The sequence below is a fragment of the Macaca mulatta genome, chromosome 1 (genome assembly GCF_049350105.2).
Source record: "Macaca mulatta isolate MMU2019108-1 chromosome 1, T2T-MMU8v2.0, whole genome shotgun sequence".
NCBI classification, from domain to species: domain Eukaryota; kingdom Metazoa; phylum Chordata; class Mammalia; order Primates; family Cercopithecidae; genus Macaca; species Macaca mulatta.
The window spans coordinates 153,572,292-153,588,383 of record NC_133406.1 but is presented as its reverse complement, the minus strand read 5'-3'; the positions used below and the strand labels follow the sequence as shown (position 1 = coordinate 153,588,383).

Genomic DNA, 16,092 nt, shown 5'->3' with positions numbered 1-16,092 from the left:
GCTGGGATTAAGGCGTGAGCCACCGCGCCCATCGCTATATACTGTATTCTTACAATAAAGTAAACTAGAGAAAAGAAAATGTTATTTAACATACAGGAAATATAAAATATGTATTTTTTTAATTAAAAAAAATTTTTAAGAGATGGGGGTCTAGCTGTGTTGCCCAGGCTTATCTCAAACTCCTGGGCTCAAGTAATCCTTCTACCTCAATTTCTGAGTAGCAGTAGCTGGGACTACTGGTGCATTCCACCATGCCAGGCTCTGAGAAAATATGTTTTCTATTTGTTAAGTGGAAATAGATTATCATAAACATCTTCATCTTTGTCATCTTCACATTGAGCAGGCTGAGGAGGAAGAGGTGGTCCTAGTGTTGCTGTCTCATGGGTGCCAGAGGCAGAAGAGATAAAGGAGGTAGGAGGCAAGAGAAGCAGGCACACTCAGTGTAAATTTTATTGAAAAAAAAAAATCCACGTATTGGACCTGTGCAGTTCTAAATCCATGTTGTTCAAGGGTGAACTGCAATTTATTACTCAAACATGAAGAAAACATTCCGTCAAAATGTATCCTAAGTATTTTGATTATGCTGCCTACATTCTAAGTGCACTACAAATGTGACGTAACTAATAAACTTTCTTCAGCGATTTAAGAAAGCCTCAGAAGAGGCTGTACTAACCAGATGCATAGCATCTTTGCTAAAAAAAAAAAAATTATAACTGTCTAATACTGACTTAGTAAATAAAGAAAATGACCATATTGAAAACACCCTTACTGATTTTAAGTACTGTCACAGGAGAAGAAAGATAGTAATTTATCATCAATAATAGTTACTGCTATTCAACTGAGATATGGTTTAATATTACTAACAAAATTGTTCTTAATTTTCCATACAATTTTTACCTTTTTATGTAGTGTTAGGCCTAACATTCTATTAATAATTGTTCTATATATTTAAGCAAAATAAAAACATTTGAGAAATAGAAAATGCATATAAATACTATTCGAATGAGGAAAGTAGTGATTCCAATATTTCTACCTTTTCATAATTTAAGACATTTCTAAAATTGTGTGAAATATAGTTTATATAATTTAATAGACATAATGAACCAAGAATAATAATTACTTTTTGAAAACATGTTTGTTTCATGACCCTGCCAGAGGTGTAGCAAAGGTGATGAGGTAATTATAAAACAGTTTTGCAGTTTGTCTCATGTTTTTTTACAGATAAAATGAATACCTGCTTATGAAATAACACAAAACAATCTTTTTTTCCAAGTATTTGATTTGAAGAAAAAACTAGTATGAGTAAATTCAGCATTGTTGATTGTAAGTGAATCTTTTTTTTTCTTTAGCGCAAACTCCTACTTGTGTGAGTAGGTGAATCTTTTAAAGGTAATTTCACATATATCTGTGTTGCTGGAAGAAACCTCTCACATTTCTGTCAGCACTTGAATGCCAACAGTCCTGTTGTATTTCCCTTAGTAGAAAAGGGGAGGGTGTTTGGACATAACATTACCATAATAGTTTTGAACTGTTTGAACTTCTAAACAGCTGCGGCAGTTGTTTAGAACATACGGTTCCTTTAAAATTGTTGAATATAATAATGTTCAGGCCAGGTACAGTGGATCACACGTATAATCCCAACACTTTGGGAGGCTGAGGAGGGATGATCACTTGAGAGTGGGAGTTCAAGACCAGCCTGGGCAACATGGTGAAACCCCATCTCTACAAGAAATACAAAAATTAGCCAAATGTGATCATGTGCACCTGCAGTCCCAGCTACTTGGGAGGCTGATGTGGGAGAATAACCTAAGCCTGGGGAGGTCGAGGCTGCAGTGAGCCGTGGTCACACCACTGCACTCCAGCCTGGGCAACAGAGTGAGACCCTGTCTCTAATAATAATAACAACAATAATGTTCATAGATTCTCAGTAAAAATTAGTTGAATTTAATCTAAGACAACTTCCAAATCTTGTATGGATGCTTATAGTATGTTACTTTGATTTGTAGGTTTATTTATAAAGCACTGTTGATTTGAAAAATACTATGGTATGTGCTTCCTTAAAGTTTTCTTATTCTTAGTTTCTTTTATGGATTATCTTTTTCTATTTGCCTTTTAAATATTGGTATTATCTAAGATTCTATCCTAGGGTCTCTGTCTGTGCTACATACTATATATTGTCTAGGCAGCTGTCTGTCTGCTATTTGAACCTTTATTCTCAACTGTACACCTGTATGCCCAATGATCTTATATCTCCTGGATGACCCAGGCTGTCCAACAATGTATTCAATATTAAGCTCATTATCTTTTTCTCTCCCCATTTTCAGTTCACACCTCCCCCCAGAATAAAAGAGTATGTATATTTGCATATAAATACATAACACATATATATATCTATCTCTCATATATGTACTTCTTTTTTGGAAAGCCCACTGCTAGTAAGCAGCAGGCCTGGAATTTTTAATTCAGGTTTTTTGAATGCAAATCCTCAGCTCAGAGTGTACTCTATGTAACATGGTGTCCATGTCTTTTCAACCAAAATCAAAGATGCATGCTCTGACAATATTTGAAGTCTGCACTTGTTGCTGTAATTATACCACATTGCTTTTCATCTTACTTTATTAAGTTGTCAGCATCATAGGGGACACTAATAACCACACATGCAATGTAAAACTGCAATTATGATAAATATAATGAGACATGTAGTATAAGATAGGTGCATGTATATTTTTTAAAAGATGGCCAGGCGTGGTGGCTCATGCCTGTAATCCCAGCACTTTGGGAGGCTGAGGTGGGTGGATCACGAGATCAGGAGTTCGAGACCAGCCTGGCCAAGATGGTGAAACTGTGTCTCTACTAAAAATACAAAAATTAGCTGTGTATGGTGGCGGGTACCTGTAATTCCAGCTACTCAGTAGGCTGAGGCAGAGAATTGCTTGAACCCAGGAGGCAGAGGTTGCAGTGAGCCGAGGTCACACCACAGCACTCCAGCCTGGGTGACAAAGCGAGACTCCATCTCCGAAGAAAAAAAAGCTGGAGGGAAACAGATGATTTGTTCTAGTCAGAGCTATCAGATGCTTCCCTGGGTAGCGACTGAGTTGAAATGTAAAGGTTGGGTGGGGAAATGGAAGACTGTTCAAGATAGGTAAGATAGCTTGCACAAAGACTTGGGGGTTAAGAGAGTACATGCTGTATGTGTAACTACTCCTGTGCAGAGTATTTGCAGTCTTGCTAGAGATTTCATGCTCCTCATTTCCTTCTTTCCTCTCCTTTTCTTGCATCCTTATTCATATATATGTATATGAAAAAATATATATATTTGAATATATATTAGAATATATAGATATTTGAATATACAGAGATATATATATATTTGAAACTGAAGTTTGCATTAAATAGAGAATACTAGGAAGCAAAATGTAATTGCTTTGGAAACCACATAGTAGATAGGTGATTTTAGAGGAACCATGAAATTTAAGGGAAAAGCATAGCCATGTGATAAACATAGTTTCTAATGCAACACCGAAAAGAAAAAGGATTTGTGGTAGTATTGTTTCTACTCTTGTTAAGTCATATAAGCATTTATAATCACTGCACCGCTACATTTTTATAAACCAGAGAATAACTAAGTTGGGTAATAAATTTCAAAACCTTTTCTTAACTTATAAGTAATTCTAAGTTCATTTTTTTACTGTGAAGTTTAGTATTCCATGCAATCTTTGTGTGAGAATTAATTTAGGCTGTAGGAATTCTATTAGAATATAAAGTGACTTTTGAACTACACTAAAGTATTCTGTGGTCTGTGCTATTCTACACTTGTTGACTCTTTATTCCTTTGTTCTTGATATGCATATGTATTATCCTTCATAAGGAATTCTGCAGCTTTGGTCCTCAAAACATTTCTTCAACAGCTCTTACCCAGTTCTTGAATAGGAAGATTATGTTCCAGGCTGTACAGCTGTTTTAGAATCAACTAGATCCTCTTAGAAACCCAAGCAATTTACCCATGTTTTCCACATGCCTTGGTTCTTTGCTTTGGTTTTTTGTTTTCTTTTTTGTATCTTTTCTAATCATGGTTCAAAGTTCAGTGCTCATAACTTCCTTATAGTGTCCTTAAAAACTTAGTTTGTATCTGTTTTTCTTTGCAGAAAGGGCTATTGCAAGACATGAAGTCCGAGAAATTGAGCAGCGACATACAATGGATGGCCCTCGGCAAGATGCCACTTTAGATGAGGAAGAGGATATGGTGATCATTTATAACAGAGTTCCCAAAACTGCAAGCACTTCATTTACCAATATCGCCTATGACCTGTGTGCAAAGAATAAATACCATGTTCTTCATATCAACACTACCAAAAATAATCCAGTGATGTCATTGCAAGATCAGGTAATTACCACTTAAGGAATGCCCAAATGTTTTCTAAAACTTCCTCACTCAAATTTTCTAGCTCAAGGGGATAAAGTATTTTAAAGGGATGTGAGTTCTGATCTCAATGGATCATAAGCCTTTTAGGGGAGAGGGCCAGCTAACTTTTGTATAATTTTACTCGACAGTATTTGACACATTTCCTTGCATATAGTATGTACTCAAATATTTGTGAAGTAAATGATTAATGAATAGCTTGAATTTTTGAGGAGAAAATTGATGTTCCTCAGCGTAGTATCCTTTTAAAAATATAATTTTGGCATGATACCCTGCAATAAAAATTATTGTCTCAACTTATGACAGAGAAATATTTGATGGATACTTGTACTCAATTTTGTCACCAGTCCCTCTTTACTGGATATAGATAGAGATACAGAGAGAGTTTATATATATAGCTTATAAATGTATATATAGTTTATGTATATTTATGTATACATAAAAGCTATAAAATCCTCAAGAACAGGGATTGTGGCTTCTTCAACATCTTACCTTTTAAATTCTCAAGAAGTTTTAGATAGACAAATGAATAGATAATTTTGTGAAATGGCTTTAAGAAAAGTAGAGGAAATTATCTTATGAAATAAAATTTGCTCATCTCTTTAATAGTAGTAGCATACATTTCTCCCACACTTGGAGTTTTGATTGCAATTATAAAGTTCTCTCTATAAATATGGAAGGGCATGGGAATTCCACCCCATGAGAAGGAAAGATAATGTTTGAAAATACTACTTAGGATCAAATGCCAAATTGGAGTAAGCTTATTAGAAAGGTGTTCGTGATGGTCCTGTAGTTATAACGATATTTATGTGTTTGAACTTGTTACAGAATTGACTGTTATCTCACTATTTAGCATAACTATAATCCTTACACTTAAACAAGAGAATTACATTGACACATGAGACTAAGGTTGGCTTTCTTGCTAGAGAGCTGTTTATAAAGGCTAGTGGTATATGGTATGTCATCTGCCCATGTAATTTTTGGCTCTTTGCAGGATCCTGGAGTACTGTTTTTCATAGAATCAAAATTCCACATCTGTCGGCCAAACCAAATAACTCTTCTATAAATGGGAAGAAACATGAGCTGTTTTTAGCTATGTGTGTCATAAAAACTATTCATTATGTAATATTGTGTATCTCAAGGGCAAGTATCCTAAATATTCTGTTTTTATACAGTGTGTAGTGGGTTTTAAATCTTTTGGCATTATCGCTTTTCAAAATATGCTTTGGTTTAAAAGGAATATATATTCATGCTTAGATAATAATTTCAGATTTATTCAGTAGTACGTTTTAGAAAAATAATGTTAATTTGTTTGTTCAGCATTACAAAGTTTCCTGGTAACTACAAGATGTCTGGCAATGACATCAACCATTATTTTCATGAAATGTAAATCTGGAGGAGCTCACCACATATGACATTTATAGGCATCATGTAGTATATTTTCCCAGTTGCATTTGGATGAGATAAAACTTCTGTTTTTCTTTTAGTAACTTGTTAGTTATATATAGGATAAAAAGCAGGAGAGAAACATAAATGCTATCTTAAAAGCAATTGGATTACAGAATGACCAACACTTAAAAAATGTTTGTATGGGGCAGAGTAAAAGAATAGTCTTAATCATTAGCTGACATACTTCAAAATACCAGCTGGTAGTTCAAAACCTGATCTTAATTAAGGATGGCTTACTTAACAAATGTTCTTTATATACCCTATCTCCAGTTTTGTGATCTCTTGTTCTATGTAGACACAGTTCTTCAAACAAGTCATATTTACTGCTTCCCTTTCTTTCATGTGACATGTTTTCGTGTTTACTTCACTTTTAATCTAGTAAGCTTCATCTAAATGTAAACTCTCAAAATTGCACTGTATGTTTTGAAATAATTTTTAAATTATTTCATGTTATATCAGAACCCCATCTGATATAACATTTTTATTTTAATATCATGTTTTGTTGTCTGTGTGTACTGTTCTCAGCTACCTTTTTTTTTTAATTTTTTATTTTTATTTTTGGAGGCAGAGTTTTGCTCTTGTTGCCCAGGCTGGAGTGCAGTGGTGCGATCTCAGCTCACTGCAAACTCCGCCTCCCACGTTCAAGCTATTCTCCTTCCTCAGCCTCCTGAGTAGCTGTGATTACAGGCATGCGCCAGCACACCCAGCTAATTTTTGCATTTTTAGTAGAGACTGAGTCTCACCATGTTAGTCAGGCTGGTCACAAACTCCTGACCTCAGATGATCCGCCCACCTCGGCCTCCCAAAGTGCTGGGATTACAGACGCCTGGCCTGTCAGCTGCTTAAATAAGAATTAAATGAACTATTTTGCTCTTCTTTCTTCTCTAAGAAATAGTTTCTAATCAAGTACAACTTAAAAGATGAGATATTTCTTAAATCTGTTATCTCAAGCTTCCATGTAAAGCTCAGTTTACTCATAAAAATATTTTGAGATATGTTACCTGATCATCCTCTTTATTCCCTCACCTTACAATCTTAGTTCAGTCTGCTTGATATCTACCTTTAGCCTCAGCTTTCCTACACATTTTTTGTACATATTGTATTAGGTATTGTTCTAAACTGTTTATCTGCTTAATTACTTCTCTCAAAAATTTTAGAGGCAAAGCCCAAATATTTTTAGTCTGGTATAAAACCACTCAGTGTATAATAGTTATATGTATTCTGCTATCCTTAGAAATAGTTGTCAACTCTCCTTTTGAGTTTTTCATTTATTTATTGTGTATGTAATATACACAAAGGTTGTACTACATTTTTTGGGTAAATACCAAAGAAATAGAAAGCATGGCCACATCCTTGAAGGTACTTATTTAAAATTTACTTGAGAACATAAAACATAAACACAGGGGCTATGAAAACAGTTAAAATAAAACATCACTTTGTGGTGATCTCACTGAAATATTTAACCAAAATGTTCCCTACCAAAATGGTTGATTTGGACCTAATCCTGAAAAACAAATTAATGTTGTAGGATATTCTACAGAACAACTGAATTCTAAAGTGTCAATATCATAACAACCAAAAAAGTTGGAGGGAGGCTTCTGTAGACTAGAGAGACATAGAAACCAAATGTAATGTATGGTCTGATCAGATCCTTGATCAAAAATGATAACATCTTTGTTCATAGACAAAGTTCATAGACATAGTACATGCTGAGGTAATTAGGGGTTAAATATGAATGGCAACTATTTGCTTTCAAATAGGTCAGAAAAAATTGAGTATGTATGGGCATACATAGAGAAAAAAGATAAACAAAAGTGACAAAATGTTAATAATTAGTGAATCTGGGTGAAGAGTACAGGGATGTTCACTGTACTATTTTTTCATCTTTTCTGTAGTTTAGAAATTTTTTGAATAAAAAGTTGAAAAGTTAAAAGAAGGATATTAAAAGATAAACATTTGAGAATATAAGGTATGAGAAACTAAGCAATTAGAATAAGGCGTGGACTCAGTCATTAAAGATATTTTTGAGATGGGCTTTACTTAGTTAATAGATAGGAATTGGCAACGGATGGGTAATCAATCAACTCTTCTAGTTGAAAAATGGAGTTTGCTTTGCTGTCATGTAAATATCTTTACATTAGAGAACATCATGTCTTTAAAGTAGCCATACCAAATACGTGATTAGCAACATCTTTTATGATTTTTCAAAAAAATTCTTTTTTGCTTTCATATGTTTAGGTCTACGATTATATTTAACTCCTTTTGTTAAAACATTGGAAATATCTAGAATTTGTATTCTCTGAAGAACAACGTAAATTTTTTTCTTTTAATTCACTCTCAAGCCACCTTTAGGTTATCTGCATTAGAGCCCACGGTTCACCAGGAGTTGCAGATACTTTTCAGAGCAGCACTTTATATGAATTTTCTCCACCTATAATATGTATGCTAATCACTGGTTAAAATGCAGATTCAGATTCAGAAGGATCAAAATGGAGCCCAGTTTTCAATTTCTAAACAACTCCCACTTGATGCCAAAATTAATGCTGCTGGTCTTTAAACTGCGGTTTGAGTAACAAAGATCCGGATGATGATTCTCAGTAGGGATATGGGAAGATGAATATTTTAGTCTTCCCAGGATGGTAGGGTACTTATCTTTAACTTATTATTCCTACCTCCCCTACAAAATCCACATTTCTTACTTAGACCCAGAGGCCCTTTTTAATCTAGCCCTTGTGTGCACCAACTTCTTACCCACTAGCCACACTGGCCTTGTGTTTCATTGAATGCGCCAAGCCTTTCCCATTTTAAGGACTCTGCACTTATCCTTTCCTCTTAGAATGCACTTCTCCTGACTTCTTCAAGAGTTGGCTTCATGTTATCCATTTAAGGTTTAATGACATCCTCTTAGAAAAACCATGCCTTTCCATCCTACATATTAATTACCTCTTCTAAGTTACTGTGTACCATATCACTCTTGTTGTGTCTTCTCTGGTACTAGTCAGCTTACTAACTTATCTTACATATTGGTTTGTTTACTGCTGGTTTTTTCCTCTATTACAAGATCTTTAAGGACAGGAACTTTGTCTGTCTTGTTCACCACTATATCCCTTATGTTTAGCATAGTGCCTGAGACATAGTAGAAACTACATTTTTTGTTAAATAAATGCTGAATGAATGAACAAATGGACCAACATAGATTTTGATAGCGGTAGATGATAATAATTACTGGCAGAGTGAGCCCCTCTGATTGACAGCAGTATGATCTATTCTTATCTCTCAGCTGGATTGGGAACCAGCCCCCTGCCATATACTCCTAAAACAGGTTGAGCAGCACAGCTCTGAACTTTGGTGAAGATATGTTCAATTACTGCAAACTTTTCTATATTTTTATCCAACCACTACTTTGTTTTCCTGTTAGTGTAGAAAACTTTCTGCCTGGCTTAGTCTCATAAAAGTACCCACAGCCATACAAGAAATGTTTAAGTAAATGCATCAGTGGGAGTTCAGTATATAGTAATTACTCAAGTTAATAGTAGCATTCATTCAACAGATAGTAATTACAGAGTTGGAATTTGGCCAGAATGTTCAGGATGGCATCCCTGCTCTTTTAGATGGTGAAAACAAATGCTTTTGTGATCACAGATAATCATAATATTGAGGTTGATCTGTTAAGAATATAGGTCAAGACACTACTGTTAGTGAGATGGGTGCTTCTTAGCTTTTTCCTGTAACATCAGTTCAGGTCTGATTCAACTAACAAAAAACCCCAACACCATTACCTATATTGTTTGTGTTTTTCCTTAAGGTCTCTTCTTATTTCTTGCTAGCCCGACTTAAGTCATCAGCTCCAACAAAAATCACAGTTTACTCTCTGCTTCAGGCTAGCTGCTTTTCATGTACTATATCTGACTACTGCATCTGAAACATTCTTCTTGGTAGCATGTTTCAATCAGAGTATGAAAATTTTCTATGACTTAAGTTACTATAGTGGCCTTATTTCTTCTCCCACGCCAGAGTTTTCAGTGTCTTCAGTCTCCTTAACTTTAATTGATACTATTAAGTTTTGCTCCTTTTTTGCCTATCACTTTACCTTTCATTTGTGCCAAGTATAGTCAGTAAGAATCCATAAAATGAACAGTAGAAGTTTGCTTACCTAATCTCAGTGTCCTCTTCTTACTCCTCTGTATTTTCGAACCTTACCTCAAGGTCTTCGGCAGCATGCCCAAGAGAAATACCAGAAGAAAACAAACTGAAAGACAAAGCAAGTGGTACAGGGAGGTGAGAAGGCAGATCATGACAGAGCAGAACTGGGACTAGACTGATGAGAGAGAAAAGATGAACGTGAAAGAGTAGAGACCAGGAAAGTTATGGAGAACTAAGGATAAATGTTAAACGTGTAAAAGGAGAAGTGGCCGAATTAATACTTTAAAAATAAAACTATTGAAAGTACTGTTTTTCAAAGGGAGTTACTTATATTATTTCCTTGGAGAACAGTTTTGAAGAGGAGATAAAGATAATATGGAATTTCAGCAGTATGTAAATGATACTTTTTTTTTTTTTTTTTTTTTTTTTGGGACACGGTCTTGCTCTGTCGCCCAGGCTAGACCAGGCTGGAGTGCAGTGGTGCGATCTTGGCCCACTGCAACCTCCACCTCCCGGGTCCAAGTGATTCTCCTGTCTCAGCCTCCCGTGTAGCTAAAATTACAGGCATGAGCCACCACGTCTGGCTAACTTTTTGTATTTTAGTAGAGACGGGGTTTTACCATGTTGCCTTGGCTGGTCTCAAACCCCTGAGCTCAGGAAATCTGCCTGCCTCAGCTTTCCAAACTGCTAGGATTATAGGCATGAGCCACCACACCTGGCCAACATTTTCAAATGCTCAGACTGTTTTCTAGATTAGTGTGAATCATGTTAGCCGTATTGACATCATTTATTTGCTTCACACTTTTTTCTTCATAAAGAGAAGGTAAACCTCAGTTCAGCATCTTTTGATTTACTGCAAATTTTAAATCAGCCACAGCTATGTTAATGAAACTTTAACATATTGCCTTAGTTAAATGCTGATGAGATGAAAGAAAAATACATATGCCAGATATATTACATATGTAGCCTTTAGTATGCTTTTAGTTTGAGCTTAGAAAGAGATTCTGTGTGTTTCGAGGACTTTAACAATAGTAGAGGCCAGGTGCAATGGCTTAGGCCTGTGAGCACTTTGGGATTCTGGGAGGCTGAGGTGGGAGGATCGCTTGAGCCCAGGAGTTCAAGAACAGCCCTGCTAACTACTCTACCAAAAAAAGAAAAAAAAGAAGTTAAATCTTGGCTGGGCGTGGTAGTGCATTCCTGCAGTGCTAGCTACTGGGAGACTTGAGGTGGGAGGACCACTTGAGCCTAGGAGTTAGAGGTTACAGTGAGTTATGATCATGCCACTATACTCTCCGGCATGGGTGACAGAATGAGATTCTGTCTCAAGAAAGAAAAAAAAGAGAGAAAAAACAATGCAGTCTAGAAAATTTTAAAGCAATAATAATCACCTGAATTTACCTCAGATAGCGTGAATTTAGGAAGTAAAATTCAAAATCCTACATAGATATTTAGACGTAGTCTCTTGGTTTCAACCAGGAGTACTCAGCAACCCCATTGGCTACCCAAGATAATAAAAAGACAAGGGAGCAAATGTCAAGGGTTATTGTTAAAATGGTTGTCCAGTAAAGAGAGTAGTGATCAGGGTGAATTGGAAGTTGATATGATAATAAAGTTAATGAATGAATTCACAAGGAAATAAACAATTGTGAGAGTTATATCAACAGAGCTTTGAGATGCTAGAGAGGTGGAGTAGTTTTGAATGACTGGATCTGAGGGATTGCCTTAGTAGTGGATAAAAGTTGAGATTTTCAGTGTCCAAGTTGGTTAAAGCAGAATCATGATATGGGGGAGGAAGACAGAGCAATATGACCAAATAGTGGCCTTCAGCAATTGTCCCCCAGCAGGAACATCAAATTGAAAAACTGTCCACACAAAAAAGCACCCCCATAAGAACCAAAAATCAGGTGAGCAATCATAGTACCTAGTTTTAACATATTAAGGAAAGAAGCACTGAAGAGGATAGGAAACACAGTCTTGTATCTCCTACACCACCCCTCCCCCATTCCTCCTGGTACCTGCCACGTGGTGCAGAAAGAGAATCTGCACCGGGAGAGCACAGTGATTGTGGGACTTTGCATTTGCATATGGTGCTGCCCTGTCACAACAGAAGGTAACATGGGGCAGAGCTCAGCTGGTGCCCACAGAAGGAACATTTAGACGGCTCTAGCCAGAGGTTAATCTTCCATCTCAGCAGTTAGTATCTCAGTTCCAGCAAGCCCGGCCACCATGGGCTGAAGTGCTCGGGGGTCCTAAATATTGATAAAGGAGTCAATTCAGCAAGAGAATGTAAAATGTTTAAACATATGTCTATCCAACACTGGAGCATCCAGCAAATATTACTAGAGCTAAAGAGAGAGATAGACCCCATTACAATAATAGCTGGAGACTTAAAGACCCCTCTTTCAGCACTGGACAGAACACCCAGACAGAAAAATCACAAAGAAACACCATGCTTAATCTGCAACATACACCAAATGGACCTACTAGATATTTACAGAACATTTCATGCCATGACTGCAGAATACACATTCTTCTCAACACATGGATCATTCTCAAAGATAGATCACGTGTTAGGTCACAAAACAAGTCTTAAAGAGTTCCAAAAAAAAATTGAAATAATATCAAATATCTTCTCTGATCACAGTGGAATAAAACTAGAAACCAATAGCAAGACACATGGAAATTAAACAACATGCTCTTGAGTGACGAATGGGTCAATAAAGAAATTAAGAAGGAAATTTAACAATTTCTTAAAAGAAATGAAAATGGAAATACAACCTTCCAAAATGTATGGGATACAGCAAAATCTGTGCTAACAGGAAAGTTTATAGCAATCAGTGCCTATATCAGAAAAACAGAAAAACGTCAAATAAACAACCTAGTGATGCATCTTAAAGAGCTAGAAGAGCAAGAGCAAACCAAATCCAAAATGAATAGAAGAAATAATGATGATCCGAAGAGAAATAAATGAAATTGAAACAAAAAAATACAAAAAGATCAGTAATCCCAGCACTTTGGGAGGCCGAGGCAGGCAGATCACGAGGTCAAGAGATCGAGACCATCCTGGCCAACATGGTGAAACCCTGTCTCCACTAAAAATACAAAAATTATCTGGGTGCTGTAGTCCCAGCTACTCGGGAGGCTGAGGCAGGAGAATTGCTTGAACCCGGGAGGCGGAGGTTGCAGTGAGCTGAGATCGCGTCACTGCATTCCAGCCTGGCGACAGAGCAAGACTCCGTCTCAAAAAAAAAAAAAAGGTTTTTTGAAGAGATAAACAAAATCAAGAAACTTTTAGCCCAAGATAAAAAGGGAGACCTTACAACTAATACCACACAAATTCAAAGGATCATTAGAGGCTACTATGAGCAACTATATGCCAGTAAATTGGAAAACCTAGAAGAAATGAGAAGCCTTGTGGTAGTGTAGACATTACCCAGCTTCCTGGGCTTTTTTCACTTTGTGTTGAAGGACACACATTGGATGAGATATCACTCATCCTCAGGAGAGGGTTTAGTTTAATATTGACCATTCTTAGGAAGCTTCATTGGAGGAAAAAGAATATTTGAATTTGTACCTGACTCTTATTTCTGCCTAAGTCTTTCACCACAGTATATTCCAAGCTTGTACTATGATCTTCCCTGCTATTTAGTTTATATAACACTATTTTTTCAGACCTCAATGTAGCGTCTTTCATTTCCCTCCTACATCACCATGTCCACATTAAATCTCAGCTTCTGGAAAACAGAGGTGAGTTGCTAAATATGTCTTAAGCTCCCTTTAGCCACCATCTTCAATTCCTTATTCTCTTTGCCATCTTTTTTCCTCTCATTTTTAGTTGAAATACTAGAACTGATTTTCATAGAACCAAAGGTTTATAGGAAATAATGTACCATTAAGTGGCAGCTATAAAGACTCTTCATATTCAGCATATATAAAGTATATTAAAGATGTAGGCTCTGGATTATTTAATTTTATATTTTGTTTCTGTTTCATTTGCAATTTGGTATTTTCATTCTGTTTGGTGCCTTAGTTGAAGAATTGGAAAGAACATGAAAATCTCAAATCACATTTATTTGGCTCTTTCAGTTTCAGTGGGGGAAAAAATTGAAAATATCTGCTAAAATGACATGGTATACTTTCTAATGCAACCTAATTTTTATCTGCAGCTCATTTTTGAGATTCTAATTTAAGGATGTATGTGTGTATGGAGCGGCCAAGTAAGGCATATATACCATTTCCATTCTAAAAGCTTCATAATTTCTCTTAGTATGTGAGTTATTAATGCTTCCCCTAAAAGATAAATTCTTCCAGAACTCATTTTTCTCTAGTTTACATTCTCTGACATATAGCTATATCTGCACTGTTTCCCCTCCCTCACCTACCAATAGGCCTTTAATAGGAGGCAGCTATCGTCATTCATTGATATTATTGAGTGTAGTATGAAGTATTCCAGAATATCTCCATGTGACTATCCCTATTCTATGATGTAAGTGAAAGATTGATAAATTGCCAGAATTATGCAATTGACAGTTCTGTGTTTGAGAGGCAGAAGTCATAGCTTGCCGATGCTTTTGGTGCGGTATAGGTTGGTGGACCTCACTGCCCCAATTTTCTGCACTCTATCTACGTTCTAGAAGAGATTCTTAACCACTTGCTGTTTATCATGCAGAGATTTGCTTATCAAAAATGCATACCATTTTCCATTGAGAAATTGTGTATCACTGCTTTGCAGCTAGTGATACTTAGGTTTATCAAATTCTATATTAACCAGTTATTAGACATTTTAAAACATACTTAGAGAATTTTTCATATTAATGTTTGTATACTTTAATTCCAGTAAGTTAAATATTTAGAAATTTTAAATATTTTGACCTGTATTACATCTCTTAATTTTATTAATCTTTTTATCAACAAGCTTGTGATGTCTGCTGTTAACTCTTAAATATCTTCTGATAACCATCAGCTTTTTAAAAATCATTTTGGTTTAAAGATTACTTTTTATTTGTTGAGTCATTAATAAAAATAAACTTTTATGAACAGCAAGCATCTGAGAAGAAAACGTTTGATATGCTAGAATGTCCCTGTATTGCCTGCTTTAGCGTGTGTGTTGGTGGGATGTAGATGCAAATACCCCCACAATGACCTTCCTCCAACCCTATGTAAATGTATTTACAGCATTGTAAAGGATTTCATTGTGCGAGTTTGTTTTCAGAATCATCTTTCACTCTTTTCTGAGTGTAATGATAGTAGCTGTCTCTATGATGAATTTTAGTAGTTGCTGATTACACTATACTTTCCTTAGTCCTGACCTGTGTTTCAAGCTCTGTAAGAATGGTTTTAGGTTTTTAAATTCCTTACTTGGAAATATTTTGCTATCATCAAATTTCATATTCTTTAAATTGTACATAATGAGTGTGTTCTCCCTTTTTAGGTGCGCTTTGTAAAGAATATAACTTCCTGGAAAGAGATGAAACCAGGATTTTATCATGGACACGTTTCTTACTTGGATTTTGCAAAGTAAGTTACACTAAAATGACACACTAAAGAATGCTTTGTACTTTAGTAACGTAAAAAGGAATAAATTCATTAAATTGTTAGGATTTTCTAATAAAAGAATGTACTGACTTGCCTTTGCCAGTTTTAGATCTGTAATTTAAATATATCTTCTTAGTGTTTTACTGCCCTCTAGTGTTCATAAATTGGCAATCCTTATATTAATTATATATTAAGTATTACTCTTTAAAGTTTATTATTGTATGTGCCTTGTACAACCAGAATGACACTACTTCAGGAGAGCTCAAGTTATAACCTAGAGGCCAGATTATAACTTACCACATCATTGACTGAGAAAGTAAAAAAGCTCTTACAAAGTTACTGGTGCTCCAGTGTGTCTGCTTCTCAGCCAAGACATAGTGAAGTATACACTTTCCCTTGGGCTACCTTATTTTAGCTTTTAAATTATGATGTGTTATGAGGCTTTTTTTAAAAAAAATTAATGATTTTCTCTTTCTCTCTCCCCCACAACCGCCCGCTTTCCTCTCTTTCCCTCCCTGTCACTCACTCTCTCACTAACTTCTGGA

At 35.8% G+C, this 16,092-nt stretch overlaps 1 protein-coding gene across 1 annotated transcript in view; it reads left to right on the top strand.

Annotated features, from left to right (window-relative positions):
* HS2ST1 (heparan sulfate 2-O-sulfotransferase 1) overlaps window positions 1-16,092 on the top strand; it is a gene marked incomplete at its 5' end in the record, with an annotated part of 194,666 nt that overhangs the window by 152,849 nt on the left and 25,725 nt on the right. Inside the window, 2 exon segments of the mRNA NM_001260915.1 lie at window positions 4,146-4,384; window positions 15,444-15,529. Of these exon segments, the coding sequence (NP_001247844.1) occupies window positions 4,146-4,384; window positions 15,444-15,529 (325 nt within the window).